Raw genomic sequence first — 27,091 nt, 5'->3', positions numbered from 1 at the left:
AAAGACATTTAGCGAGGCTATGTCTTCTAGAGATGCTTCTTTTTGGAGAGAGGCGGTAAGTGATGAAATGGATTCGATTATATCGAATCAAACATGGGTCTTGGTTGATCTTCCTCCAGGATCTCAACCAATTAGCAGCAAATGGGTATTTAGAAGAAAGTACAATAGTGATGGTTCTTTGCAAACTTTTAAGGCTAGATTAGTAGCAAAAGGGTTTAAGCAAAGAAATGGTATTGATTATTTCGATACATATGCTTCGGTAGCTAGGTTAACTTCTATAAGAGTGCTATTTGCAATTGCTTCATTGAACAATTTATATGTGCATCAAATGGATGTTAAAACAGCTTTTCTTAATGGTGATCTTGATGAAGAAATCTATATGGAACAACCTGAGGGATTTGTTTTGCCAGGAAATGAGAAAAATGTATGCAAGTTAGTCAAATCTCTTTATGGTTTAAAGCAAGCACCAAAACAATGGCATGAGAAGTTTGATTCGGTAATTTTATCTCATGGCTTTAAGCATAATAATGCTGATAAATGTATATATTTTAAATTTACGAATGACTTTGGTGTGATTATATGCTTGTATGTTGATGACTTGCTTATCTTTGGAACAAATATGCAAGGAGTAGATGATACAAAGAAGTATTTAACTTCATAATTTAAGATGAAAGATCTTAGTGAAGTAGATACTATCTTAGGTGTCAAAGTGAATAAACATAGTGGGGGTTACTCGTTGTGTCAATCTCATTATATAGATAAAGTGCTTTTTAAATTTAATTATTTGAAATTTAAAGAAGCTAATACCCCATATGATTCTAGTATTAAATTACTAGAAAATTCAGGCCGAGTAGTAGCACAACTAGAATATGCTAGTGCTATTGGTAGCTTGATGTATGCTATGCATTGTACGAGGCCTGATATAGCATTTGCAGTTTGTAAAATGTCAAGATTCACGAGTAACCCTAGTGTTGAACACTGGAAAACAATTGGTAGGATACTTGGTTATCTTAAAAGGACCATTAATTTGGGTTTGTTTTATAATGATTATCCTGAAGTATTGGAAGGATATTCATATGCTAGTTGGGTAACCAATACAAGAGATAATAAATCCACTTCTGGTTGGATTTTTACAATTGCTGGAGGAGCGGTTTCTTGGGCTTCAAAGAAACAAACGTGCATAACTCATTCAACAATGGAAAGTGAGTTTATAGCACTTGCAGCTGCAGGCAAAGAAGCAGAATGGCTGAGAAATTTGTTGTTTGATATAATGTTGTGGCCACAACCGATGCCATCTATTTCTTTGTACTGCGATAGTGAAGCTACATTGTCTAGAGCTTATAATAAAGTGTATAATGGAAAGTCTAGACATATTAGCTTAAGACATGAATATGTGAAACAATTAATAGCAGATGGTGTTATTAATATTGTTTATGTTAGGACTAATAAAAACCTAGCAGATCCTTTAACAAAAGGTCTTTCAAGAGACTTAGTTAAGGATACATCTTTTGGAATGGGATTGAAACCTTTACACAATAAAGTCACCAACGACGGTAACCCAACTATGTAGTAGTTACACCGCTACTCCATAGTTAAATCGGTAATAACAAGTTGTTGTTATGTGACTGGATTGGCACCGAGTAATAAATAATCTCATTCGAGATATTCGGTGCAAATAGCTACGAGGTTGAGGTTGAGTATTTATTCTTAATGAAGTTCAAGTCTTATAGTAGCTAAAGACATGATTTGAAACTTCACCTAAGTGAACATAAGAAATGGTGCCGTTTCTAACAATGTCCTGTTTTAATCTTGTAAATGTTCATGAATCCAAGATAGAGCACAAGGCCGGAATAGTGCTAACTATTGGAACACAACTTTGAAATCTGGGATAACTTATATGTGATGTATCTCCGGTATTTACTTAAGAGACAAAGTTTAATGCTTAGCACACTATTGTCTTGTAAATGCTTTGAAATACACTCACTAATTAAAGGTTAAAATCGAAAGATACCTTTTTGTATGTATAAGTTTATCATTAATAAATCTCAAAAATATTACAATTTAGTGAGGATTGTAAGAGAGATTGTAACATCTTTCAAGTTTTTTGGTTTGATATTCTGGACGAAAACGGTTTGCCGTTTATTGAGAAAACGGCTAACCGTTTAAGTCCAGAGAGCATGTTTTCTGTTCTGGGTAAAATAGCGTACCGTTTATGGAGAAAACGGCTAACCGTTTAACTCCAGAGAGCATGTTTTATGGTCTAGAGAAAACGGCTCACCGTTTATGGAGAAAACGGCTAACCGTTTAAATCCAGAGAGCATGTTTTATGGTCTAGAGAAAACGGCTCACCGGTTATTGAGAAAACGGTTAACCGTTTATGTACAGAGAGCAACGTATTTGACATTCTGGAATAAAACGGCTCACCGTTTATTGAGAAAACGGTTAACCGTTTATTTCCAGAAAGGCGTCAACTAGAAACGGTTGACAAGCTTGAAAATTTCAAGTGTTAATCGTTGCAAATTCAAACCAAAAGAGTTTTTTGAAGAAGTACCATTTCGAATGGTTGCATTCTTTTGAATTAACATCTTCTTCATAAAGGAAACATATACAATTAGATTAATATCAGATTTTGCAGGTTTCATATATGTTCTGGAAATACAATCTTATTTGTTAGAGATTGTATTCAGGATTTGATATATCTTGGGGGTAATTTGCCATTAAAACTCTATAGCAAACCAAGATTGGTGAGGGCAAATAAAACCTTAAAGGAAAGTGTGCAAACACGTCTCAAATCCTAAGAAAACTTATTTGTTATTTGCCTCCATATTCTTATTATTCTTTAACATTTAATATCTATGACCAGCATATTAAAAAATTCTCAATTTGCGAGTATGAGATTTTCTTCTTGTTGCTTTCATAGATAGTCTTTGCAGATTGAGTTGTGATAACATAAAATAATATGCCAGATTACATCACAAATCATTTTTTGCTTTTGGCTTCATTACCCCGGGAAAATTGTCCCCACGCTTTCACAATGAGACCATTCACAAGCTCTTCTGATGGAGGATTCTAGTTAATCTAAAGAGAGATTTTTAATGTATTTTTAATTATATTTATTGAAGAAATATCTATTGAATTTGGAAACTATTCACATCCACCTAATCTCAAATGGTTGATATTGGTTCTGTTTCCCTGCTACCAAAGCCAATTCTAAGTTCAATGATTGAGATTTTTCATCTGCTAAAATGTTCTTGGATCCTCAGCTTGATCTCTATCTTCCAATCACTTTCTTGGTGATGTTATGAAAAAAATAACTTGGGAAGAGATGTCATTTGTCCACCAAGGCCACCATGTATATATCTCATAATCACCAAAGAAAAATGACAAAGGAGTCTCTGCAACTCCATAACTAATAATTAATAATCAGAGCATATCAACTTATCCTCTTATCGTATATGAAAGAAAATGAAATCTAGTGACCCACATAAATTGGTTAGAATGTAACAAAGGATTTTGAGACACAAAAAGTAAAGAAATGAGAGGACTGATTCTGTTGGCCATTCATTTACCCACTCTCCCTCGTCTGTTCTAGATTATTTTAAGACTTAGAGATGGTTGGACTTCTAACTTAAAATTATTGGAAAGAATGAAGATCCTGAAAAGTGTCTGTCCATAATACAGAAAAAAGGGCAAGTTACATGGTACATGGGCTCATCATGTAGAAAGATAGAAAGATACATATATGATACATGGTTCGCTCCCTACATTTTACATATTTAGGCATAGTTATTGTTAGGATATTACAGTGAGAAAGTAACTATGTTAATATTTTTGTTGGCTACACATTAGTAATATGTTGGCTTGGCTATCTTACAACTCATAGCAGCTATCATTGGTTTTAACTCTTTTATGCTTCTTATGATGCAGCAGTTAAAGGAGAATGATGAGAAGCCCCGTGGAAGAAATTAGGTGGTGACGTATGGCTGTGATCAGTTTGATGTTGGCCCTCTTCATTGTCTTGTTCTTCTTCTTCATCCTCTCCAGCATCCCACAGAAATTTAGCATATGATGCAAGCACATAACTGCACAAAAAATTCAATTTTCAACATAAGACTTCTTCAGTGAGTATTTAACAAGCCATATCACAAACAGGAAAGCACAAACAAACTTCTGAATATCTAGACACCCCAAGTTCCAAAAGATCCCAAATTGTTCTGATCAAATTCCACTTCGAAGAACCTACATGGAGTTATAAAGTTACTACTTGCCCGTTAGGCATTGACGTGCCGTGGCTTTTAGAATCACTAACTATCAAGTAAAAGCTCGACAACTTGTCATGCAGTCACTATAAGTAACAAAGTCAGCGTCTAAGTAACAATCAAAGGTACAATTTAATCAAATTCAATCAATGCATGCATTCATATGGGTTTGATCCCTTACCAATCATCAGGGGCAGATTTAACAGCTTGATCAAAGTAACTCTCAGCTCTTGAAGCATCTTTATGAGCTTGCCATATTAGATCCGCATAGAGTGACAAGATATTACCATCACTTGGGTTAGCCAAAATTGCTCTTCCACATAACTCCTCTGCTTTTGCAAAATCTCCTCTGACCTGTCCATTCATAACCAAAAAATCTCAGCAAAATTCTTTTTATTTAAAAAAAAACAATATCCCCAAAACTAATAACATTACCTCTTTCAAGAACCTGGCATAATTTCCAAGCAACAAAGCGTTTCCAGGATTTGCTTCTATCATCTTCTCATAATAAGCATCAGTGCTACTACTCCCATGATTGTTATTACTATAATTATTATTACTCCCAGAAAACCCTGACCCCCCACCCCCACCACCAGCATCTCCGCCGCCACGGCCGTCGCATATTTTCCCGCCATTATTTCCCAAACCGCCACCCATGACCATTGTTTGCACATAACTACCACCACCGTCTTCAACTTCACAGCCTTCTTTTTCATCATCATCATCCTTCTTCAGTAATTTCTCCCCCAACCCAGAACTTGAAAACAGTCTTTGAATCCTTGAACTTGATTCTTTTGCTTGATGATGATCATGAGAATGACTTGCTGGTGGTGGCTTTAAAGCTCTGATATTGCCTTTCTTGTTCATTTGTGAGTCCCTTATTTCTTTCCTTTGGTAAATTGTAGTTAAAAGCTTCTGCTTTCTTGACTGATGATGATGATGATCATCGGATAATGAAACTGATCTTGTTCTTTGGAGAACCTGAAGCTCTGGCTCTGGTGATGAATTTGATGATGATGATGATGCTGAGTCTTTGCTATACTGGGGTAGCCATGAGTGCAATATTGGCGTTGACGAGCTTCTTAGCAGCATGTTTGCTGAATGTAGTAGACTGAGAAAAAAAAAACGCTTTTTGAGAAAGTGCTTTCCTTTAGGTAAATAAGCAGAGGAACAAACTCCTCTGTTTGGAGCTGCAAAGTATTGTTGGAGAGTGCTTTCACAGAAGAATGAAGAAACTGGGCGTGATGAAATCTCCGCCGTTGACTTTAGTTGATGATAAGAATCAAACGGGCTGGCAGAGAGCTCATGATTACCGTCTATGGCATGTAAGCCCACGAGGTGAGACATTCACTTGTAAAGCGGCCACGGCCTCTGATCAAACGACACGTCGATTGCCTGTTTATATTGGGACCCAGCGGCCTCATTTGTTTATTTTGTTATTGCGGGGGAATTGACGGTCGAGAATTAAGCTTAGGGAGTGACTGAAGTGGACATTACTGTAGTTTAGCTTTGCTGAATGTTTCGACGAAAAGATGATCGACACGTGTCAGGTCTTTTTAATAGATAAATTAGAAAACGACTTAACAGGATTTTTCACTTTAATGCTAGTGAAATGAAATTGTGCCTACTTGTTCACAAAGTGTCAATTATTTAGAATTATTGAGCCAGCAATAGTGCTTCGATGGGAGGAGAAAGAGAGTAAGAAAATTTATCAAATTGGCCTAAAATTAGGTTCTCGATCATGATAAACAATTTTTATCAGCTTGCAATGTATTAATATTCACAATAAAAAAATCTATCGAAGACTCTTAATTTTATTTAGTGATAGTTCAATTTAATTTAGATATTTAAATGTAACAATAACACATATATACTTTTACAAATATTAAAATAAAAATAATCTTCTCAATACATACGAGAGGACCTAAATCTCAAGAGTGAGACAAGGAGATGGTCATTACTCGATCACAAAACGACTTGCCAACAAGGAAAATTCAATAATGTTTGGTAATAGAAAAAAAAAAAAAAAAAAAACAAAGAAATGATGGTAAAAACAAAAACAGAGCAAACAAAAAGCCATCCCTCTTATCATCATTTAACAATTGTTCCATTACATCGCATGCAGCTGGTATCCATTTGGGATTTTCACTTATGCAGTAAATTAAAAATATATATATATAAAACATAAATTTGATAATTATGAACTGCTCGATGTCGAAAGATAAGAATGCGGACAAGCCGTGGCTTGTACTTATATCTCATTATTAAGATTTTTTTTTGGCTTCATGTGCGGACTCCTGACAGAGCCGAAATTGATGTTTTGAAGATTTGATTTTTACTGAAAGACGATGGCATAATAATAAATTGTGTTTTTCAACTATTTATCAATTTTGAGTACAAGATGGCAGCTCATTACTATTTAACCACTATAGAGATCGTATCAACCCCAGTGGCTTGATAATTTATTAATGAGCTTAATATGAGTGTTAAAACTCATTGAACTTGTAAACGCTTGGGATAAGATTAATTTAACTTTTTGTTTCTTGTGATAAGATAGACGGTTCATTGGTCTTGTGTTGGGTACGAAGATTATACATTAATAAACATTATTATAGTCACAATCACGGTCACCTATTGATATAAGATTATCATCGGCCAGTTTGAAGAAGAAGAAGAAGAAATTGGCTTTTTGTTTGTGGGTCTGAAAATGGCATCTTTAGCTAAGTCACTATATTGGGTTATTTTCACGTACCATCAATTATTATCTTCATTCACACCAGATCATGTGTTGTTCACTTGGAATTCCAATTATTACCAAACCACTATTTGCTATCACATGTGAATGATAACATGTTAATAGATAGATTGGTGTTTAATGTTATGTTCTATGTTTGATTTTACGCATCATACCATCAGCGACTACCGAGCTTATTGGGAAATACTAAGCTTCTGGTTAAATTTTCAATAGCACAACGGGCTAAAATGCGTAATACATGTCAACTTGTACTCGTATCTAATGTTCACCGGAATATTCATCAACTTATATGCTAAAATTGGTGATTTCCATTTTACGGGGCTGATCACGCGTGCAGTGCGGGTCAGGCTCCCATCGGGGAACTGTGTGCTCCACAACTCAGCTCCTCATAATGAAAGCTTGACATGCACAGAGTCGCGCATCAAATCACACTCCTTCATTTCACAGCAACTAAGCTGGGCGCGACCTGATCACACTCCATTCTACGGCAACTAATTTGGGATAATACCCTAAGGGCCAGTCTGGTAATGATGTAGCCTTTAAAATAATTATTGTTAGCTGTATTGTAGAAATAATCAGCTGTAAAGAGAATCAATTAAGTGTTTGGTAGATTTTATTTTCAAAAGTACTATGAATTTTAAAAATAGTTACGGGTATTTGATAAATCTTACTGTTAAACTACTGTAAGAAAATAAATAACTAAAATATACATAAGGTATGATGAAATTTACTTACACATATAAAAATATACACATACAATATCTTTAATTGTGTATTATAATAATTTTAACTAAAATTAAAATTTATACTATAGTGATTTTATTTCTTTTTTATCTTAAAACAATTGATAATTAAAAAATCAACTACAATTTTCATTAAATAACACCAAGTAAAGTATAACTAAGTATTCCAAAAATAAACGTAAAAAAATGTGATGAGCTACAAAAACTCAAAACAAAAACAAATAATAGATTGTCAATATCATATTCACATTAAACTTGCAGCAATATTATTTCTTAGAAGGATAATTTCGGGTTTAAGTAATAATAATAAGGATATTTATGGAATTATATTAAAAGATAAAATTAATTTTCAAAATCAAAATTTAAAAGCTACTCCTTCCCTACTTTTTTAAATTAACTGTAAGGGAGATTGATTCTGACAAAAGTGATTTTGATTTTTTTTTACCAAACACCAAAATTAACTTTTAAATTTTTAAAATCACTTTTAACTTTCTCAAAGGCAAACCCAAACGAGGCCTAAATCTTCCAGATAATTTTGGACCGTTAATTCCAAGATCACTGATGTTAGAAATGAGACAAGCTCAAGCATCAAGTCATGAGTGGCTCTAGGAACTACTGAAGGGGTGTATTATGCCCAGCCAAGATATTTTCTAGGAAAACCCTGGAGACAATCGGTCGAAAATCTGTAAATGGGCTGCCTTTGACTAATCTAGGACCACTCAAATCTGAAGATATGCAAGAAAATGAACCCTCAAATACCGTAAGTTGACGGGAGCATTTTGAAATAATTATCAGCCATACAAGAAATTTAATACAAATGGCCAACAATCGAGAAGTATAGCACATTGATAACCTAGTCTGAAACCGGACGTATCGTTGCTGAAAAGAGCAAATATAACCTGCTAAAGGAAATCTCTCACAAGCAAAGTATTGAAAAAAACCTGGAATTTTATTTCCATTTTGAAGTTTGTTTCCTCACGTGATACACAAAAGTGGACATGTAACTTCAATGAACTAACAGATGATGATTCATACAAGTTTCTGAAAACTATGCATCTAAACAACATTGAATTTTCTTCGTGTATTTCTAAACCTACTCCAAGTCTTACATATATACGCGATAATGTTTCTCAGTTACTTTCTAAATCTTGATCCCTTGTTCGGTGTACCATTATTTCTGTTATCAAATGCGGATGCCCAGAAGAACAGAGACATCCAGAAAAGAACTGCAATGAAGATGCGAATGCGGTCTTGGAGTTTAGAGAAACCTGTTCCATAATCAAAACATGTAATTTCAAAGCACTTCAGTAGTGATTTTAAAATTTAAAATGGAATAAAGAAAGAGAAGAGCCAAATTAGGGCCAAAGCAAGGATTGCATATTGCGAAGTATAGCACTAGGCACCAGGTCGAGAAACTAAATTTCCTGCTACAAAAGTTTGCTTATTTCTTTCTTATGACGTATATATCTTTGATAGGAAACTCTAGGAAACCTCACCGTTAACATCTCAGCTAAGGGCTTTAAAAACCCACTATTTCCTACACCGACATCATACTATACTTTCTAACATACCGTAAATATTAATTCATGTCTTTTTCTTTTTTTTATTTTCTATTTTCTTTTCTATTCCTCGTGTTATGCTCTTCCACCAGATTGGTATAGAAAGGTAATGGTACACTAGTGCATGTATAAGTTTATTACCAGTCAAATAGCATATGCATCACTTAGCAACCACTTTGTGGAATGTAAAATATGAGATTATTTATTCTGATGACAAAAACGCATACATTTTATAGCTTGACCAGGTCTAACAACTAAAATGATTGGGTGATGTCAGAGATTACCTCTGGTAAGAAAATTACCATTATGTGGTACTATTTAATCTTGGGACAGTTTACAAAACTCAACTTCAGAAAACAGGCAGTGAAAAAGCATATTTATTCTTTATAAAATCAGTGTAATTCACTGTATTCCGTTCTAGTTCATGAAACAAGTTTATATTCCTTGATGCCATAAAAGGTCATTTACAATGTTTGCCTTCCTTTGATGATACATCATCTTATTCAGACAACACCTTAGATTTTAGGCCTAAAATGAATGCTAACTGGATTCATTTTGCTTCAGAGTTACAAAATGAAATGAAGACAGTGGATTTCGAAATGACAACTTTAGAAGACTATGTATTAGTAGCTTGACTTCTTCCACTTATTATTGAATTAGACTACCAATGGAGAAACTAAATTAATCCAGACTCTCAAACAAGAAGTTATGCAATATTATGAATAAAGAACTTCAAAGACTCTTCTTATCAAATTACACTCCTGGGTTATTGCCATCACAACAGCCCATCACAGCAAAACAAGAAACTAGAGAACATCCCTGGTCTCCAAAAACAGAACTCTTAAGGGTCCATTTGGTATTGTATAGAGAAAAAAAATAATAATAAAATTGTAATAGTGAAATAAAAGTAGAAAGTTTTTAGTAAATATGATTTTTTAAATAATAATTTTGACAAAAATAGTAAAGATAATATACATTCTACATCATACAAGTGAGGGATAACTTCATCTTAGCTTCCAATCCATAGCTGTAAGTGTTTACCAAACACTTTAGAGCTGTAGCAATATCAATACCAAACGCATCCTAAATATATTGAGTATTATACATTTAGGCTCTGTTTGGTATGCTAACTAACAACTATGGCTTTTCCAGCTACAACTCTAAAGTATTCAATAAACACCTGTGACAATAGTTTAAAAGTTAAGGTGATTTTACCCTTGAGTTGTTTGATTACCTTTACTATCTTTTTTCAAAATTATTTATTATTTAAAAATCATGCTTACTGAGCTAAAGCTTTTATTTCACGGCAGCTATAACAGCAAAACAGAGCCCTGTGATATTATGCAAAACCATGGGATTTTTTTTTTAAACTCATTTCCACCATATTCAAAATTTCCCATGTTATAAATTTAGTGGATAAGTGAAAAATACAAAGGTTCAACAAAATATGAACATTTACAACTGATATAACAGTGCTAATACTGTTAATAATTTTTTTTTTGTGTAACAATAATATGCAAGAAAAAAAAATCAACATAATGAGCTAATAAATACGCATGAACCATTAATTCAATTTCAAAAATGACATAGCGATTTCATCAACAAACTTAAATTGCCAAATGAGAATATTTGACCATTCAAATTTCAGTTAAAATAACTGACCTGTGGGCTGAATTGGGTCATCCGGGGGAGGCGGGTTGGACTGGGGAGCCGGGCCGGGGCTAGCTGCGAGACAGCTGCGGAGATGCGGCCTACTGGGAGTTTTACGGAGGAGCGGGAGAGACGGACGGTGGGGATAAAACGGCGAGGAAATGGTCGGTGGAGATTGGTTTGCGTGGAAATACTTCAATGGTGGTTTAAGGAGTGTGCGTGTCGGAGAAAGAATCTCCATTTTGGTTTTGTTTATTTTCGTCATTTTTGGATTTGGAATATATAGTGGGACTTTGAATTGGGCCCGAATTTGGGTAAATATTAATTGGGCCTCCAACGTTTTTAAGCACACCCACTATGAGAGTTCTACTCGATGCTATTTTATTGGATTTGAATTCAGTACTAACTAGACTTCGTATAATTTGTGATGGGTAGTTATTGGATAACTAGTAATTTATTTAACTAATCTTAATCGTACCCTTGCTATAATATGCCTACAAGGAGGATGGGGGTTAATCAAATGAGCATCATCGCTCGACTGCATCATCGCTCCACTGCCTATAATTTTTTTTTTTTTGTTTAAACCACCCGGTTTCCGGTAACTGCATTAGACCCTAACTAATTCAGATTCAGAGTGTAGTCACAGTTAAAGCTCCTTACCCATTCCAAATGGTGTATTTAGTGGGGATCGCCAACTGAGCTACAACTGTTTGGTTATTATTATAGTATTGTTGCAATGTAGTTTTGTTACTATTCCAATTAGGATGTGGTTTTCACCTCTAATAGTTGAGCTTGGTCAATTAAGTCAGTGCCATAAAATTCCTCTAATACTTCGTGAGATTTTACTGTGCGAAGCCATTTAGTCTTTTTTTTGTTTTAAAATTTATAGTTCTTAATTACTTAGTCGTTGGGTGTTCTCTAACTTAAAACTCCTATAAATTTTATTTAATGCTGACCTTACATTTATATAGTGATGTATTGTTGGTCTTTTTTAACCCCAGTAATACAGTGATTATTGTCAAAAAAAAGTCACAAAACAATGATTATGAATTGATGCTTTATGTTTTCTCGTCCTTTACTTGCATTGCTAGCTACTCATTACTGTTAGAAATGGTAATGTTCCAAATTAAATCATCACTCTGTGCTAGCGTTTTGTTTGTATTATATGAATCATGTGCAAACATGACATTACATATAATATTATTGACCTGTCGTTTTATCACATCCAGAGATTAGTCTTTTCATCACCTTCATGTTAGATTGTACAGCTTGTTGATCGTATTATTGTACAAATACATATAAAATCAAGAAAAGATCGAAAAGAGAAGTATGCACGCATCAAATCTTAAGCAAATAACTAATCAATCATTAAACATCTTAATTATGCATTCGTCACATATAATACATAATATTTTTCATAAGCACACACACGCACAATACCACAAGTGAGATTTAATTAATTAATTAATTAGCTGCTACCAGCTAGCAAGTCAAGGTTGAAAGAGCTTATTCCCACATCTGCATTTCCACGAAAGCAGATAATAACTATCATCATCTCCATGAGAATTAAATGACGCTTTAAGAAGATTCTTGTGAGAAGGCACAACAAGAGTGGCCACACAAGGCCTGCAACTCGAGCACTTGTTGACGCAGGCGGGTGGCTTTGATCCCAACACCATTTTCTTTTTAAACAAACTCTCATATTCATTACCCTTTTCACCTGAAAATTAAAAATAAAACTACCCAAATCATTAAAACTCAAAAAAAAAAAAAAAGCAACTATATATAACAGATGCATATGTGGGAAAGAAAAATTTTATTATACCTGCTGATGTGAGAGGCAGCAGCAGGAATATTATGAGAGAAATGATGAAAGCCACAGTGACATGTGGGCGATGATCATTTGATGATCTTGATGCTGTACCCATGATGATCGGCATACGGGGTGTGTGTTGGGAGAGAGGAGAGAAGTTAACAAGAAGAGATGTAATGTGCGGGGGGGGGGGGGGTGAGGAAATGAGGAATGGATAAAAATTGCTTGATATATATACAGTGATTTTTAACACTGTTGAGGACTGATGCCTGTAGAAGAGGGGACATGTCTCTGATTCAATGGCTTGTTAACCAATTAAACAGTTTTTACCGCGTTGGCAAACAATAAATTCTTCTTTTTCCACAGTCTTTCTTTGGAAACTGGTGAGTTGATGACTGATCAGACATTGGTTCATCAACCGTTAGAAGACTTGACTATGCTAGCAAAAATACTCACCATTTCTCACTCAAATCGTATTCATCTCAAACAAAAAATATATATTTAAATCCCATTATTGATGACACTTGACATTCTGTATTCATCCATAGGTTGTGCCCTAATTTTTCATTTGTTTTCATGTTTTAACAAGGGAATAAGGATTAAACCGCAAATTTTGAATTTATACTATCATTCTTTAGCACATATTCATACCTGACAACCAATATGTTTTTCAGAATTTTTAACCATCTTTAATGATTTTCGAAATTATTCTATGTGAAAACTCACCAAGTATAACAAATCTTGTGTTGTCTTTCAAAAATATCTTAGCTTTCTCTATTATAGCACTGAGATCATTCTTTCAAATTTCAATCAGAGTGTTTTAGGGATGATATTAATATTAAAATTATTAACTCATATATGTTAGATGGAGTAAAATTTGAATAACCCTTAGCTCAGAAGTTACATTTGCATAAAATTTGGCCCGTGAACTACTAGTATTGATCATGATTCATGCTCATTCCTTTATCATCTTTCAAGTTATCAATCGTCACACAGGCATTTAATGCTATTAATTGTGACCACCACCAATGTCTCGATATATCGGTATTGGTCTGATACGGCATCAAATCAGGACACCTTGGGATGATGCCTTGGACTTCTAAGTAAGCCTCTCTTTTTTAACTTTGAGATAAAATATGGAAGCTGGAGAGTAAATTCAGGGTGAGTTTCAAAATTCAGATGTCCTAGTTATTCTACCAGCCATAGCAATATTCACAAGGATGAACAATATTCATGAAAATGATGCTCCACATTAAAAATTACAGAATATTTATCTGTTATTTAGAGTAGTTTATGTTAAAGGTATACATATAAATATTTTAAGAAGACTTTCGATGTTTAAGTTTCGCAAAAAGATAAATTTCATTTTTTAGCATAACAACTGCAACTACCTCGTTTTATTATTAAAGTCGAGAGTAACCTTCTCGCTTCATCATTGAAGATTACAAAAATGTCTTCAAGCGTTCGTCTAAAATTGAGTAAGATACGCTTAAAAATTTTATATCTCAAATGACGTGGTATTTGATATGTCATTCATTTATTAATATTATAAAATTATCTTAATAATGATGATATAAAAAAATCAATTATATATTACAAAACTCAAGACAATCACCGATTAATTTCGTGTCATTCTGGATACAAACGTTGTCTCCCAATTTTATAAGTATATCATTATCCATTAAAATTGGATATTATTTATATTTTAGTAGTTATACCACAATCCCTAATTTCGACTGCTTCTTATCTTATATATGATATATGTTTACGGTTTTCTCATTTTATTCTAACTGTATATCTATAAATAACTTGTACCCTAATACAAAGATGATTATTACCTTAAGATAGTTTTCATGATATCAAAGTCAGATCATGTATAAGTGAGTGTTAGTTTTCGTTAGATTTATAGTTTCCATAAAGAATCTGAGTTCCTTCCTGTGTATGTTTTGCGAATAAAGTTTTTATTCCGACATTGGATTTGAATGGAATTTGGTCATTGGTCTCCAGCCAAGCATGTTCGAGCTGGGCAAACTTTTGATGCAATTGTCAATATACTTGTAACTGACCAGATTTGAAAGCCAGACCTGTTAAAAATCCAACAAATCAAAGTCAACACACTGAATCAAAAACCCCCTTCAAGAAAAAAAAGGGGGGGGGGTGTAAAAAGATCAAGATATTATTCTTTTTTTCATTATTGAATTCATGTAGGGTCAAGTAAAAGGTAAAAGATCCATGTCGGTGGCAGCATTAAATTCTTTATCCGTATATGATATATCTCGCTCTGAAAGTTAGACATATATATTTCGCCCACAAGTAAGTAATTAAGGTCTTCATTAACTCATAAAAATCTGAAGTTAGCTGCCTCTCTCTTATCTGTTATAATAATTAATTAACCTACTACTTTTTTCTCTTTGTGTACAAGGCTGTGATTGTAGTATCCGGGGGTTTCACATTCCACAGCTTACACACCGTCAAATGATTGAATTTTATTAAGTTTTATTAACTTTCTAATTCTCTGATGGTGCAAGATACAACGGTATCCATGGCGAATCCCATAGCATAAACAAATTTACTGGTAAAACTATTTTGTTTGTTTGTTCATTTTTGTGTGTATGTGCGCGTGTGTGAAAGCAACCAAACGGAGCAGAACTTTAACGTGGAAACTTATTGGAAAGGAAAGAAGAAGGAAGTGGAAATTGTCATTTTGGATAAAAGAGAGAGATCAATGTATAAGTAGTAACCAGTCAAGTCAGGTGGGGTTCAGAAAAGGCCACTTTTACGAATGCTTGTCAATTTAAAGTGTCGGCTAGCTAATTTAGCTGTGCTCGAATTGTAAAAGCAGTTCTTACAGTCTGCCCAAGACAAGAAAACAGTTTTAAGAGATGCAATGGTTAAAACAAAAGGATATTATCATTTTACTACTAAAGTTTTACGCCGTTATCAATTCACTACCATTTCGTTAATAACGTTAAAAATTTACTGATGTCATAAGAACATCAAAGATATTTTCAGCTGTAAGAGAAAAATTATCTGTTAATTTAATAGATAAATTATCACTTTACTATCAAATTTTTAGGGAAATTATCATTTTACTACCGAATTTTTAAGAAAATTATTATTTTACTACCAAACTCTTGGGGGTAAAATCGACTTTTAACTCAATTTCCGTTAAACATTAACTTTTTCTTAACGGAATGGTAGTGAATTGATAACGGCGCAAAACTTTAGTAGTAAAATGTAATTTTCGGTAAACTTTAGTACTGACATGATATATCAATAAAATTTTAGTAGTAAAATGATAATTTCCCAAAACAAAATCAACTTTTCTTTTCACTTTGTAAAAGCAAACAAATAGAGATGAAACTTTCAAAATACTTTTGACTTTTACTAGTTACAATAATTTTTTTTTCCATTATACATTATTATAATCTACAGCTAGAACCCGATGACTGCAAATATTTTGAGGATATTATACCAAGTGTGTATTTATAATGATTTACAATGAGAGATTTAATTAACTTAACTATGTATGGTACTAAAAACCTATTTGATAGTGAGGTGTTACGAACAGAAACTGTTATTTATCAACAACAAAAAAAAAAAAACTATGTTTGTATGATTAACAATAATTTTTTTTGTTAATTTTTACATCTAATAATTATTATAAAATGAAAAAATTTGAAGCCAAAGCCCAACTTCATTTACCAAACACCACAACATGTATAGTTAAGTTATGACAGGCCGGCTATGAATCTCGGACTTTTTATTTCTCTGTGATTAACTAACTAAAGAATTTTGCTGAATATATTTTTAACATGATTTTCCAGCTCTTAATAATTTGTGGCCTGGCCTCTAAGTGACTGATACATGTATTTGATGATATTGCTTTCGTTTTCCGCGCATGCGTTGAATGATGAAATTAAATCGAAAGGATCAAGCCCTGCCTCTGTTGATCCGTCAGTGCGTCTCTACGTCCGTATTTCAGACTTCTAATCTTTCCATTTTCTATTTTCGGATGTAACATAATTTGACGATTTGTTTAGTAGATCATTATTTCTATGTATATAATTTTTTAATTATTTTTTATTAATTGAAAAGTACACACAGAAAATATAGCCAATAAGATGAGTGATATAGAACTCATTTCACAAGAACACATAGTAATTATTTTTCAGATCCAAAATTGCGAAACCACCTTATGATGTCGTGCCTAATTCCTCCATTGTACACAAAGACTTCATACTTTCTTGATTCTCTTAAATTCAATGGATTCTGAGTTTTTGATACAACTCCAACAAATAAACATATTTATTACAAACTTGGAAACAAAGATGCTTCTGAAACTCAGTAGGATCTTTCAGAAATTAAACACAAAGTTAATTATCTTTTAATCACAAAGCAAAGTTACATAACTTATTTCCATTTCAAAACCAACCCAAAACCCTCCACAAAAACATCACAGACCATGCATAAACGCCACTTCACTAATGGATTCTCACTTCCTTCACATCCTGCTTAGGCTTTTCGGTCCTAGGAATTACAATATTAAGAACCCCGTTTTTCAACTCGGCCTTAATCTCGTCAGCCTTCGCATCATCAGGCAGCGCGAGGCTTGTGTTGTAGTAACCATAGCTCCTTGCTGACCAGTGTTCGTCGTCAGAGCTTTCCTCTTCCTCTTCCTTGTGCTCACCCTTTATTGTCAGAACCCCATCATGAATGGTGATCTTCACATCATCTTTGCCTAGGCCCGGAACGTCATACCGCAGCTTGTAGCAGTCGTCTTGCTCTTTCACCCGCCCCATGAGTTGTGATGGTGTGAAGTTCAAGTTTTCGAATATCCTGTTAATGTTTTCGGTTGCTTGCATGAGTGCATTTCCAAGCCCTGAAGGAAAGAACTCTATAGGAGACAGTAACAGAGACAAAATTACCACTCATTTGCAATATGAAACGTAAAACTTGAACACACGAAAGATCAGAAAGAAGTATTACCAGCAAGTACGGGAATGTCATTGTTCCTCCAAAGACTCCCCCTCCTGCCTCTTCTCCTTGGAAAGAGCCTTGATCTTTTTTCAGTCACGGCGACTTCTCTGTCTTGTTTTTTCTCATCATTGGCAGCTGTTGCCATGAACCTCTTCAACAACTCATTACTCCACTTTTGCCTTTGTACACCACCGATGGTACTAGCACTTCTCTCACCAAGATTATTATGCAAATTTGCCAGAGAAGGGGAAGAAGTTGACACCCTTTGCTGCACGTTCCTCAAAGCCAAACGAGCCAAAGCCATTTTTTTTCGGTAACTAGGGGAGTTTTTTGAGAAATTGGGTTGTTCGTCTTTAGTCCTCTTGTCTTTTTTGCCTCTTATTGAAAGGATACATGAAAGTATTTAAGGGTGCCGGTGAGTTGAGCTTTGGATAATTTGAGAAGTCTCTGAGATGTTCTAGGGGCTAGTAGACGCATCAAGTAAAGGTTCATTTCTGACTATGAATGATCTCATGACCAATAGATGATTCTTGGTCTTTCTCAAACTCACTTGCCTCCCCTTTTTTTTTTAATATATTTTTCAAGAGAAAACGTTTAATGAATAGAGATTATTTTAACATTTTTTTTTATTTTTTTTATGCTGAGGAGTGTTCCACAATCCAGAGGAAAATGAATCGGATGCCCAATGATATTGCTTTTGGTCACTTTTTTCCCCTTCAGTAGATGGAATAAAAATTAAAATTATGCTTCACGTTGCTTTTGCTCATGACTGAAAATTATCTACAGGCTCTACATAATCTAGACGTGCTCCTCTTTGATTTCTTAGCCTATGAAGTTTCTCCTTCCTGGCCTGGATCTAGAAGAAACTCATCCATATTTGACTTTGAATTTAATCCCCAAATGGAGTTGAATTTATTGCTTCAGGAGTAAATCTTCAAATATATTACATATCCACCTGAGAAATGACAGACCGCCAGTACAAACACATTATGAAAGGACTCAGAAAAAAGAATGAAGAGATATATTTACTAGAGTAATCGAGATCTTCTGCGAATAACCATGTAGTTCAACCATTTGACACAGATTCTCTTAACCAATATGAAAACCTTGAAACCATTTCAAGAATCCAATGAGTGCGGATTAATCTTCCCAGTCCTCGCATGATGAGGAGAATTTTGCAATGTTGGCAATGTTTCACGGGACATTTTCATGTTTTAGTGTGCACAAACACATATATACACAGTCGCACGCACACACGCGCAGAAGGGAGAGAGAGATATGAATCATGGTGACTTTCAATCAATGCATAACATGTTGCTCTAAAAACAGAGCAGCAGGTGTTTTCTCTTTTTCATTTTTTTCCAATGAGTTTCAGTGCATACAAGGTCATCCAGAAAGGCCTGTAAAGCAAAACAAAAATCTGCCTAGTGCTTATGACAGATCAGTTTACAACTGATGTATACTCCAAGCTAACTATAGAAGCAAATCAAGTGCTACTGCCGCTAAGACGGTGTTTTAATATTTGACCAACCTTTACACGCCTTATACTTCTACAGTCAATCATACATTCCCTCCTGCTCCCAAATGTCCACAAGAAAATCTACCATTTCCTGCCAGTATTGAGATCGAAGAATGATCATTTTAACTGTATTACATCTAGAGGGGGGGAAAAAAGGGGGTCATGGAAGTGGAACTTACTGAAAGAGGAATAGGTTGAGGAAATGGTTTGTTGCTCCCAAGCAAACTTTCATATGTTGCGTTCCAACTGCAAAGCCAGAATTTTTTAACCAGGCAGAGACAATGAGTGCTGACAAAATAAGAAAAAAGAAATTCATGAATGATCAATGTTTACCTTAAAGAAGTACGCAATCCAGAGATGGTTTCCTACTATATACGTGGACACCTACAAGAGACTCCTAAAACCTACACATGAAGGCTGTAGACCAACGTATCTAAACTCCAATAGCTTGGTCACTTTTAAAATGACTATAGTTTGGCCACTTTTAAAATGACTATGTCCTGAGCTTAGCATCCATACATACGAACTGCACTAGCACAGAAACTATGGCTGGTTTACAGCGAATGAAAATGAAATACTGTTTTCTGTTTTCTTACTAGTTTCATATTCATAGCAAATAGAAACACTGGAATCATGATGAAATGATGCTACCCTTCTCCATAATTTGGCAAAGAAATTGCAATTTGCGTTGGTCTCAAAGAAACATTAGTTCAGGATTTTTCATTTTTTTCAGTTTCTTTCATATGCCAAGCCGGAAAAGGGAATGATTGTTAGCCGAGGAGTTGAAGTTGAAAAGGTGTGAATTTCTTTAGCTATTAGCATGTGTAAACTGAGAAAGTAAAACCATTTCTGATAAGTTTGAATCATTTGTAATTACCAATGTGCTACCTAGAAATATTTAGCACAATTGACAGTTGTTTCAACATATTAGTTTCTCTACAAGCAAAAATTGTTCTCATGAGTAATGCCATTATCTCCTCTCCCCTGGTGAAAAGGCCAACCAAAATTGAAATTAATGGTGTTCATCTCCATATCCCACCACATGCACTAATGACTTCTTTGAATTGTTGTCTCTAAATGCCCTTTCTAGTTGTCTTGGTATCATCACCTACCAAACACATATACCTTAGAAACCCCAGGAAGGAACATTACATATTGACATAGAACCCCTATCCAAATGGTACTCAGTGGTGAGAGATATGGACCGGCATTTACACTAGCATGAAGGTTTCTCTATAAATAACTAAAATAAATCACCTGCTCAGTTAAGATTGTGAATTTGTATCTTGAACATGCGTTGATGCCAAGTCCCTTGTAAAAAACAAGTGCAAAAGGTATTGCAAGCGGATTGTTACATAGTAAGCATGTTTGATTGATTTAACTTGGGAAATTCAAGAAACTCACTTTAATTTGGGTTCACGAACTTGATGAGTTCGGTTCTCAGCCTTTTTATTTCCTATCCAACGCTGTCTGGTCTGATTCCAGAGAAGAAAACCTGCAACCCAAGAGGTTGTATGAGGTACTGCAAAGACAGTTTAGTCTTGATCGGTTTTCAATAGGGAGCCATTACTGACCAATAAATGGTGGTATAAACTATATCTTCTAATGTAAACAGCCTGCTCAAATATATTAACATGTATGTATAATCAATTCCATATATATCTGAGGAGAAATAAAAACTTGCCATGGTTTACAAACTCTGAAGGTGCACTAGCACTCCCAGAACCACCATTAGTGTCAGGGATCAGATTGTTTGTGCCAAGTGATGAGATGCTTCCTTGTGACTGAACTGCACTGTTGTCCATATCACAGGTGCTGGTGGTCCAAAAATCTTCTGATATGCTACGTTTCCCTGCTGAACGACCTGGAACTCCTAATTCTTTTGATAGGTTACTTGCAGAGGTGTTTACTGGGGGCCTAATAAAGCATCCAAGACAGCCACTGCTCTGTTGCAAATGACATAAAATCATGACTGATTAAAACAAAACACCAGACTCAACTACCAAAGCTTATACCTAATTACTTGATACAGAATTAACATTCTTGGGTATTTCTATCCAAATGCTCAAAAAGGAACCATGATGACAGTTTACTAGTGTGTGAAAGCTATCTTGTCTGCAACTCCTAAGAAAATTACAAATAACTATTTGCATAAAGAAGAAAGAATTAAGGAGACAGCAAGAGTGAACTGTAAAATAAAAGCTATTAACAAGTAGAAAACATGTTGATGTGTGCAACACATCATGATATTAACAGAAGACACAAAAATATTTAGCATATAATGAGAACAGAAGCATCTGAAAAAGCACATACTTAGCAGGCCTAGAAATCATGAACTGACATAACTTAGCAGGCTCTATATAGTCAAAAACTGCCGAATGATTAGCATTACTATCACTAGAATACGCATCTAACTGCCAATTCAAACCAAAAAAAAGAAATGAAGTCATCACCAATTCTGTAATTGGAAACAAGCTTTGGGATGACTACTCGCATAATACTTACAATTACACAGTAATATCATCATTGTCAAGCAATGAGTTTATATGTAAGAATGGTGACATTCATATAAACCATTTTGACAAAAAGAACTACTAAAGATCTTCCTCAACTTGTACCAAAACTTTAAAATCAAACACAAGTTGTACCTAAATATTCTCAGCCACGGGATGTACTGTTAGAAGATCAAAATGTTTGATCAAAGTCAAAGAACTCCTTTGGGATAATGATAAAAATGGTTTTCAGGTACATTTTGAAACATTTAGATCAACCTTGAAAAGAAAAATAAAGGATATTCGCAGGGTACAGAGATAGGTTTCCATTTATGCATCCACTATCTTCTGCTCAAGGAAACAAATCTTATTTTTGAAACCTAAACTGATGACGGACATAAGACTTCCACAGTGACAACTAGCAACAAAAAATGAAAGATTTTATTTGATACATTGAGTTTGAGGACGAGTTTTAACAATTGAAAAACTGCTAATAACGCATAACATATTGCAAGAATTCCAGAGCCATAAACTAATATTAGCCATTGACATTCCCAATGTTTTGCAGAAACCACACACTCAAAGTTGCAAAATCAAGCTATAACAAAACCAGCAAAATAGAGCAATGCTTTACCATATCTTATCTCCATTGACAACAATGATAGAGCTCCTAGAATGAAAAAAACAAATCCTATATTCTCCAGACTAAATTCATTAAAAACAAGTTCCATGCCCATTTCATTCCAAAACTTTCTAAGCGACAAAACGCAGCCGCAAAATTGAATATTTTAAATCTCATATTTTTCTTAGTTTTCTCAGCAACCAAACAACAAAACAATCAACCAAAACCAGATGACAGCTCACAAAATAAAAGAATCCCACAAATCTCAAAGAAGCCATCAACGTATTCCCCTCCAAGATCACAAATCCATAACATGAAATCAAAAGGCTTACCCCATGCATGCAATACAAGAACCTCTCACAAGCTCCAAAACAGATCTGCAGATAAACACTTATCTTGCAAACAAAACCTCAAAATAAGTATCCAATTCCAGGAAAGAAGGATCAGAGAGAACTGAAAACCACAAAACAGAATAAGTGAATTGAAATCAAAATACAAGCTTTGGCATAAAATAAAAATCCAAACTTGTAAATAAATTGACCCAAAAAAATACCTTTTTTATTGCCTCTCTGTATCTCTTTTTCCTGAGATTTTTGGAAAAAAAAAAAAAAAAAGGCTCAGATGGGTTCGCTGATTGGCCTTCGGGAAAAGAGGCGGTTGGAGAGGCTTATATACAGTGGAGTTCAGTTTGGTCTGATGTCATGCTTCTTTCAATTATTATTATTATTATTATTAGGGTTGTTTTAGTGAATTTTAATAAAAATTTAATTCTTTTAAAGTTTGCTTAAAAAAACGTTAAGTAATCAGCATCTTGAATAATAGGAATCTTTTAATTTCAGAAAAAAAAATATAATAAGGATATTTTACAGCAGTTTTTTATTATGATTTTTTTCTTATCTTACATATCAAAGTTGAATCTAAACTTAATAAATATGAAATAAATAAATAAACTCTCACAACCGCAACAAGATTATAACCCGTATCTTAAAAAATGAGACGAAAAAGTGCCGAAAGAGTAGAATAACATTCGTGCATTGCCTCTTCTCTTTGAATGAAGAAGAGAGGGGCTTTGTATAGACACCCTTGAGCCATATTCGTCGCCCTAGGCTCACCATCATTCTATTTATGGGTTCTAGCTACAAAGAACATATACATGGAGCTATGTCGACTTACGTACGTCTCATTCTTAACCAAATTATTAACCCAAGATATAAAATATATGTTTATCTACTAAGGTTCTGTTTGGTACAACTTTTTAAGTAAAACTTATTTAAATAGAGATTTTATAAATAGTGTTTTTACCTAAAAAATTTAGTTGTTTGATTGTCAATAAGAGTTTTTATTAAAAATTTATGAAATTATTTTAATAGCTAAGTTTTTAAAGTCATATTATAAAAAAAATAAAATAAAATTATCAAATAATTTAAGGATATTTTAGATATTTTAAGGAAAAATTTTCAACATCTACTCTCAAATGTTTCAAATTTGAACTTTTACTAGCAGACAAAATAACTTATTTAATTTTCAAAAACTCTATTAGAAAAACAACCATAAATAAGTCATTAAATAAGTACTTATAGCCATTAAATAAGTTATACTAAATAGGCACTATGTAAAATTGACTTCTACAAAAATATTTTAAAACATCTCTTTAAAATTTTTATATTAATGATAAATTCAAAATAGTAATAATGATAAGTTGGATTGGACGATTATTGGAATTAGAAGTTTATAACCCTCTAACGGAGGGTCCCAAGTTCCCAACTCCCCCACATATTTTCTGGTCGACTTTTCAAAGAGCGAGATGCAGATTTCAAGCTAGTGCATTGTCGTTTTGGAAACTAACGAGGACTTATTTGAACCACCCCTTGAATTTTGGTTATTGATCCAATAATCTTAGGACTTTTATTCTCTCTAAACTTCAACTTTCAAGCTCCTCGAAAATAAAAAAATGAATGGTCAAAAGTAGGGCTATGATTTTTCAAATTAATGGTATCAATTTAATTTATTATGATATCAATGTAATTTAATATCAATCATTCACACTTTAATATCTCCTTCCCGTACATGTGTGTATTTGATCTGCTTAGAACAACAGAGTTGATAAGGGAAGTCTCAATAGATTTATATATATATATATATATATTACAATCAGAGTGCTATTGAAATTTACAATTAGAAATCACTCTCCTGAATAATCATATTATAGTATAATCTGAATGTCGACTCTCACTTAAAATTGGAGAGAGATCTTACCCTCGCTATTAATATTAGAGAAAGAATGATTCTACTCCAATGTGAGGAGCCTACTAACTTTCATTATACAAGAGAGTCAAGTTCCTGCGTTGACCCTGCGCTGGGACTTGAACCCATGCCCTCGAGGTTGTTGAGGGCATGGGCGTGCCAATGGGCCACGTGCCCATTGGCAAGTCTCAATAGATTTAAGATGACAAAATATCAATAAATTAATGTAACACACACATATTATCAAAAAAATAATAATAATAAGAATGTAATACATGACATGCTATGCTTGGCATGATTTTAGGTTGGTCCAACTTGGGCTACCTCTATCTCAAAACTTTCATCAAGACAAGTAAATTTCACAACTTTCAACTGTAAGGTTTATACTATTTTTGCCTAATTTACTTTGACCCATAGTGATCCCTAGCACACCATGTCCTACGCCACAATGTGATGTGAATAATATGATATCTCTCAAGCATAAATTAACTAATTGTTTTTTCTCTGAAATTGATTACTTGGTCCTTATTAGACCTTGCGCCTCAACCAATGAAGTGGACCTTTTATCACCCCTCTAAACACTTCAAAACACGAGAAATTCTAGAAGGTATTATGTCAGTCATACAACAAGTAAATGATGTTATGAAATATATGCATTTATTTTGAAAAACCACAATGCAAGTAGTGGTTATATTAATTTCAATTACACATGTATCAATTAATTGTAATACATCAGAGGTATTCTAAAACTTCTCTCAAAACACAACTTTTAAATTTTATTTCCTAAGATATCTACAATTTTTTTAATAAAATACAAATTATTCTAAAATTAACCGTCTTCCCATAAAATCTCACACTAAAAAAAATTTCTTTTCAGTTTTTATTTATAAAAAAATATATATACATTCTAAAATCGTAAAATATTTTCTTACTATATAGTTTCTATTTTAATAACTCTTATAATTTAAAAAAAGTATTTTTAATTAAAATCTGAAATATAAATGTAAATTATGAAATAGGATGGCGTAAAATAATAATTTATTTTTCAATTGAATTTCTATTCAAAATAAGAAATGAATTAATTTGATTTTGATTATTTAGGTCATTTCAATTGAAAAGTGGTTTTATTGGAATATATAAGGGTGCCAAAAGACCTCCTGACTTTATTAACCAAACTGTATCATTCTTTGGCCCGACCCATTGACTCGCTGAAGAACACTCTTGGGCCCTCAACCAATTACATGCAAGAAGATGCATGTTCAACTTTTTGTACAATTTTGATCAGGACATGGCTACGGTGCAGATTGCAGAAGCTGCAAGTAACAGCTTCGAACTTTCCCATTTCCATCACCTTGCATTGGGACCCCTTTCTCTCTCCTCTAGCACCCGTGGAAGTTCCCCATTGGCTATTGTTACTTACAGAAGCCGTAACATAGACTTTCCCGATCAGATCAAACAGTAATATTTTTTTTGGGGGAATAAAATTCAACCTTGAGAGAGAAAAAGGCTCAATTCATATCGTAAACAAAGGATGAACCTGCATTCGTGTAGCCCAACTGGTGCCTGTCGGTGGGAAATTCTCATTCACCTACCTTTCTTTTACTTAGTATGAAATAACTACTTGGAAGTATCAAAACATTTTCAAAACTACCCAAGTTATCGGGAAATTAATATCACTACTTCTGTATCCAAGTTCTTTAGCTTTTATTAAACAACCGTGATTTGAATAACTAATATGCCCATGGTCATTTAAAAAAGATATAAGAATATGGGTATACTTGTAAGTTGCACCCCATAATATGTTCATCATGACACAAAAATGTCTATGAATGAGAGAGATTTATTTTATGTATTTTGTCCCTGAATTTAACAAAATTATGTGTACAACATTTTAATATTAATACTAGTTATTTAGGTTCTGAGTGGGGTTATTTTAACTTAAAATTTCAACATAAATCTTAAACTATTAATTTTTAACAATTCAATAATAAATATTAAAAGTCAAAGTAATATTTAATGATAGTTAATCATATGCCATTAAATTTTAAAAAAAATCAATAGATTAAGATTTGTGTCAAAATTTTCAATTAGCAATAACTTAGGGTAATGTTTGCATTTTTGTCTGAAATTTAAAAGTCTAAATAGGTCTTAATATAAACATTTGATTGATTTAATAAATGAATATAAGAGGCATCTTATTTGTTCTTATATGTAAAAAAAAAAATTAAATATAGTTATTTAATATTTATGTTCTTATAATTCAAAACGCATTAAAAAATTAAGAAATAAGTGTATGTAATAGAGACATATAATATTTAGCTTTGGGATAGGTTCAAGAGACAACTTTTAAACACAACTTTAGATACAAATTTTAATATTTGGTAAGTTAATGTTTTATCTTTCACCTCTCTCTCCTCACTCGTCGATTTTTATGTTTTATCTATCATCTCTCCCA

The 27,091-nt window shown here is 33.6% G+C and overlaps 5 protein-coding genes across 11 annotated transcripts; all 5 read right to left on the bottom strand.

Annotated features, from left to right (window-relative positions):
* Positions 1-3,653: 3,653 nt before the first annotated feature.
* On the bottom strand, positions 3,654-5,575 carry LOC102623473 (uncharacterized). The gene is made up of 3 exons (XM_025092486.2): positions 4,695-5,575; positions 4,441-4,613; positions 3,654-4,082 (listed from the first exon to the last, which is right to left on the bottom strand). The coding sequence occupies exons 1-3, from the start codon at positions 5,349-5,351 to the stop codon at positions 3,917-3,919; spliced, it is 996 nt and encodes a 331-aa protein (XP_024948254.2). The 5' UTR covers positions 5,352-5,575; the 3' UTR covers positions 3,654-3,916.
* Positions 5,576-8,687: 3,112 nt separating this feature from the next.
* On the bottom strand, positions 8,688-11,215 carry LOC102624242 (uncharacterized). The gene is made up of 2 exons (XM_006465269.4): positions 10,979-11,215; positions 8,688-9,025 (listed from the first exon to the last, which is right to left on the bottom strand). Exons 1-2 carry the CDS (start codon positions 11,205-11,207, stop codon positions 8,892-8,894), a joined length of 363 nt encoding a protein of 120 aa, XP_006465332.2. The 5' UTR covers positions 11,208-11,215; the 3' UTR covers positions 8,688-8,891.
* Positions 11,216-12,311: 1,096 nt separating this feature from the next.
* Positions 12,312-12,970, bottom strand: LOC102622001 (EPIDERMAL PATTERNING FACTOR-like protein 8). Its single transcript, XM_006465422.4, has 2 exons — positions 12,792-12,970; positions 12,312-12,686 (listed from the first exon to the last, which is right to left on the bottom strand). Exons 1-2 carry the CDS (start codon positions 12,904-12,906, stop codon positions 12,457-12,459), a joined length of 345 nt encoding a protein of 114 aa, XP_006465485.2. The 5' UTR covers positions 12,907-12,970; the 3' UTR covers positions 12,312-12,456.
* Positions 12,971-17,001: 4,031 nt separating this feature from the next.
* LOC102624529 (26.5 kDa heat shock protein, mitochondrial) lies at positions 17,002-18,151 on the bottom strand. The gene is made up of 2 exons (XM_006465270.4): positions 17,769-18,151; positions 17,002-17,676 (listed from the first exon to the last, which is right to left on the bottom strand). The coding sequence occupies exons 1-2, from the start codon at positions 18,061-18,063 to the stop codon at positions 17,264-17,266; spliced, it is 708 nt and encodes a 235-aa protein (XP_006465333.2). The 5' UTR covers positions 18,064-18,151; the 3' UTR covers positions 17,002-17,263.
* A 901-nt stretch (positions 18,152-19,052) lies between these two features.
* Positions 19,053-23,104, bottom strand: LOC102625001 (hypothetical protein). 7 transcript variants are annotated; one of them, XM_015530798.3, is made up of 6 exons: positions 22,946-23,104; positions 22,725-22,845; positions 20,963-21,224; positions 20,683-20,773; positions 19,458-19,566; positions 19,053-19,369 (listed from the first exon to the last, which is right to left on the bottom strand). In XM_015530798.3, exons 2-6 carry the CDS (start codon positions 22,731-22,733, stop codon positions 19,316-19,318), a joined length of 525 nt encoding a protein of 174 aa, XP_015386284.1. In that variant the 5' UTR covers positions 22,734-22,845; positions 22,946-23,104; the 3' UTR covers positions 19,053-19,315. The 7 variants fall into 7 exon arrangements, with proteins under 7 accessions (XP_015386284.1, XP_006465337.1, XP_006465335.1 ...); XM_006465274.4 differs by having other exon boundaries at positions 19,458-19,524; XM_006465272.4 differs by having other exon boundaries at positions 20,963-21,219.
* Positions 23,105-27,091: the final 3,987 nt, after the last annotated feature.

Source organism: Citrus sinensis, chromosome 7 (genome assembly GCF_022201045.2).
Source record: "Citrus sinensis cultivar Valencia sweet orange chromosome 7, DVS_A1.0, whole genome shotgun sequence".
NCBI lineage: Eukaryota > Viridiplantae > Streptophyta > Magnoliopsida > Sapindales > Rutaceae > Citrus > Citrus sinensis.
This window is presented reverse-complemented; position numbering and strand designations above follow the sequence as displayed.